This window comes from Fulmarus glacialis, unplaced genomic scaffold (genome assembly GCF_000690835.1).
Source record: "Fulmarus glacialis isolate BGI_N327 unplaced genomic scaffold, ASM69083v1 scaffold37420, whole genome shotgun sequence".
Taxonomy (NCBI): Eukaryota; Metazoa; Chordata; class Aves; order Procellariiformes; family Procellariidae; genus Fulmarus; species Fulmarus glacialis.
Genome location: NW_009186477.1, coordinates 570 through 3,614, shown reverse-complemented (window position 1 = coordinate 3,614; position 3,045 = coordinate 570). Strand labels below are relative to the sequence as shown.

The following is a 3,045-nucleotide window of genomic DNA, read 5'->3' as shown; positions in this document are numbered from 1 at the left end:
TGGGCAGGACTAGCTCCTCCTGCCGAGTTCTGTGTTTTCCCACACGTGCCCCCTGGCCCTCCCTGCCATGTCCCTACCCCAGAGCAGGGTTCTCTTGGGGGGCTGAAGAGCAGTGGAGCAGTGGAGCTGGAAGGGGTGTGCTGATGTGCTTGTGGCCCTCTCTGGGCCCAGACTGATGTCGGGAGGCCCCCAGCTGTTTCATGGTGGCAGTGATCCTCCCGGGCCCCACTTGTCTCCACTTGCCTACCCTGCCCTGGCCCCCAGCGCAGCTGAGATGCTGCCCTCCTGCCGTTGGGAGGCCCCAGAACGCACACAGGCTCCTGTCGCGGGGTAAGGACGTGGAAGTGCTGCCTCTCTGCGGGAAGTGATGACCTCCTGCTCTCGCTCCCAGGCTGTGGCCTCTAAGTTGGATCTGCCAGATGACCTGGTCGGCTACTTCAGCCTCTTCCTAGTGAGAGAGACCAAGGACGGAGCTTTCTCCTGTGAGTAGAGCATGCTGGAGCCCCACGAGGGCTGGGGTGGGACGTCTGTCCTGCACCCTGCCCCGGAGCGAGAGCTGTGTGCTTAGACCAGATGGCCCTGCCCTGGCTGGGGGGGATCCAGTGGGGTCCCACTGCCCCGAGCCGCTGCTGAGCTGCTGTTTCCCTGCAGTTGTGCGGAAGCTGCAGGAGTTTGAGCTGCCTTATGTGTCCGTCACCAGCCTGCACAACCCCGAGTTCAGGATCATCCTGCGCAAGAGGTGAGCGGCAGGACCGGAGGGGCAGCAACTGCTGGAGCAGTGGGGTGGTGTCCGGGGCTCCCTGCTCTGCAGAGGGACCCCTCCCCTCCTGCCATCATCGCCTGCCCGCAGGGTGCTTTGGCCCCCAGGAACACACCTGGGTGTCCCCCCGGCCATGACACCGGGGGCTGGTCTGCCCTGCTGGGCTTGATCCCTGTTTCTGCTTTCCCAGACATGGCCCTTCCTGCCTCTGGCAGCTGCTTGAGAGGGGAAGCGGGGCATGGCAACTGACGGCTACCGGGGGAGCTGGCCGGAGAGCCAGCCCAGCACCTTGTCCCAGCGTGGAGGGTGTTTTTCTCCCCACCACTGTTAGGAGCTGGGGAATAGGTTGACCCATATGGTTCCCTTCTAGCTACTGGGACTCCTCCTATGACGACGATGTAATGGAGCATCGTGTGGGATTGAACTTGCTGTATGCACAGGTGAGGGTCGGTGTGGCCCAGCCAGGTGAGGAGGGGCACCGCACCCCTCAGCTACGGCTGTGCTGGGTCTCAGGTGGCTCTGGGCCGAGCTGCTCTTCAGCCTCTGCTTCTTGGTAGACGGTGTCGGACATCGAGCATGGATGGATCCTTGTCAACAAGGAACAGCACCGGCAGCTGAAGTCCCTTCAGGAAAAAGTCTCCAAGAAGGAGGTAGGGAAGGGCATGATGCTGTGACTGGACCAGTCCCAGCACCGGACTGGCACAACTCCCGTGTGAACATGTGGTTCACCGAGTTTGTTGCCTGTTCCTGGCCCGGGAGGTGTGGCGGGAGGGCGGCCGTCTGTGCTGAGTTTCCTTGGCTCTGCCTGCAGTTCATCCGCCTGGCGCAGACCCTGAAGTACTACGGCTATCTCAAGTTTGACCCCTGCATCACTGACTTCCCTGAGAAGGGATGCCACGTCGTCGTCAGTGCTGGCAACAACGAGCTCAACTTCCAGGTGCGGCTGCCGAGCGAGCAGATCAAGGAAGGCAGCTTCAAGGTCACACGCATGCGGTGCTGGCGGGTCACGTCCTCGGTGAGTGCCACTTGCCTGCGGGGTGCTGGGGAGCAGGGAGGGCTCTGTGGGGTCTGGTGGGACCCAGCTGTGCCGGGCTGCTCTGGCAGCTCTCCCCATGAAAAGTGCTGGCTGTGTTGCCTGCTTCCAGCCCAGCTGGCCTGGGGAGGGTCCGAGTCATGCTTTGAGGCTGAGGAGGTCATCGGTATGAGGACATTTGAGAGGGCTGCTGCTGCTGCGAGGGGAGCTGATGGTGGTGGAAGGCCAGTGGGAGCTGGGCAGGGTGCCCAGCACCCAGCTGGGGGCTGCCCTCTGTCAGCACAGGGGCCTGGGAAGCTGGCCGCTTTCCCTCCAGAGGCTCCCAGCCTCAGCATGTGCCCTTGCAGGTGCCGATGAGCAATGGTCCCTCGGGGCGCAGCCCGGGCAAGTCCGAGGGGAAGCTGGAGGTGGACCGGCTGCAGTGGGTCACCATCACCAGTCCACAGGTAGGGCTGCCTGCGTACCAGGCCAGCGGTGGACAAGGACAGGAGCGAGGTGGCGGTCTGGGCTCGGCGTGGTGTGTCGGGAAGGTCGTGGGGTGCATGGAGCATTGTGACACCTTTCCCTTGTAGGCCATCATGCTGAGCATCTGCCTGCAGTCCATGGTGGACGAGCTGATGGTGAAAAAGTCTGGAGGCAGCATCCGCAAGGTGAGGGTTGGAGCTGGATGTTGTCTCTGGGGTGGGATCCCATCCTGCCCCTGTGACTTCCAGGGGTCTAGGCTGGGCCCTGCTTGCTCTCCTCGGGATGGGGCCAGCTGAAGGATCCCCAGGGGCCATCTTAGCCTCTGGAGCTGCCCATGGGGACCCTGCCACTGAGCTGAACTCCTCCCCTGCAGATGTTTCGCCGGCGGGTGAACGGGGCCCTGCGGCGCTCGGACAGCCAGCAAGCTGTGAAATCACCCCCGCTGCTGGTGAGTGGGACCCTGCAGCCCTTGTAGGGGAGACAAGCACGACCATGGGCTTCACTGCTATGTCGGGTACAAGAGCCCACCGCCCATCAGAGGTGCCACTCTGCCCTTGGCAGGGCTGGCAGCACGGAGGGCCAGGGCAAGCCCTGAGGACAGCAGGGCTGCGGTGCCCCACTCCCATAGTCCTGGGAAGAGAAAGGGGTCCTGGACCCATACCCAGGAGTCGGACTCTTTGGGGGATGGAAGCGATGGTGGCCTGGCCTTGTCCCGGGAGGGTGAGTGTTGGGAAGGGTGGGCGGCATGTCACGCCGCCTCAGCGCTGCCTGATGGTGTTGTCCCCAC

General features: G+C 63.4%; 1 protein-coding gene across 1 annotated transcript in view; it reads left to right on the top strand.

Moving 5' to 3' along the window:
• Positions 1-391: 391 nt before the first annotated feature.
• Positions 392-3,045, top strand: part of SNX17 (sorting nexin 17) — a gene marked incomplete at its 5' end in the record, with an annotated part of 2,909 nt that continues 255 nt past the window's right edge. Inside the window, 8 exon segments of the mRNA XM_009587963.1 lie at positions 392-482; positions 652-739; positions 1,131-1,200; positions 1,318-1,410; positions 1,572-1,775; positions 2,141-2,239; positions 2,366-2,443; positions 2,632-2,742. Coding sequence (XP_009586258.1) covers positions 392-482; positions 652-739; positions 1,131-1,200; positions 1,318-1,410; positions 1,572-1,775; positions 2,141-2,239; positions 2,366-2,443; positions 2,632-2,742 — 834 coding nt within the window.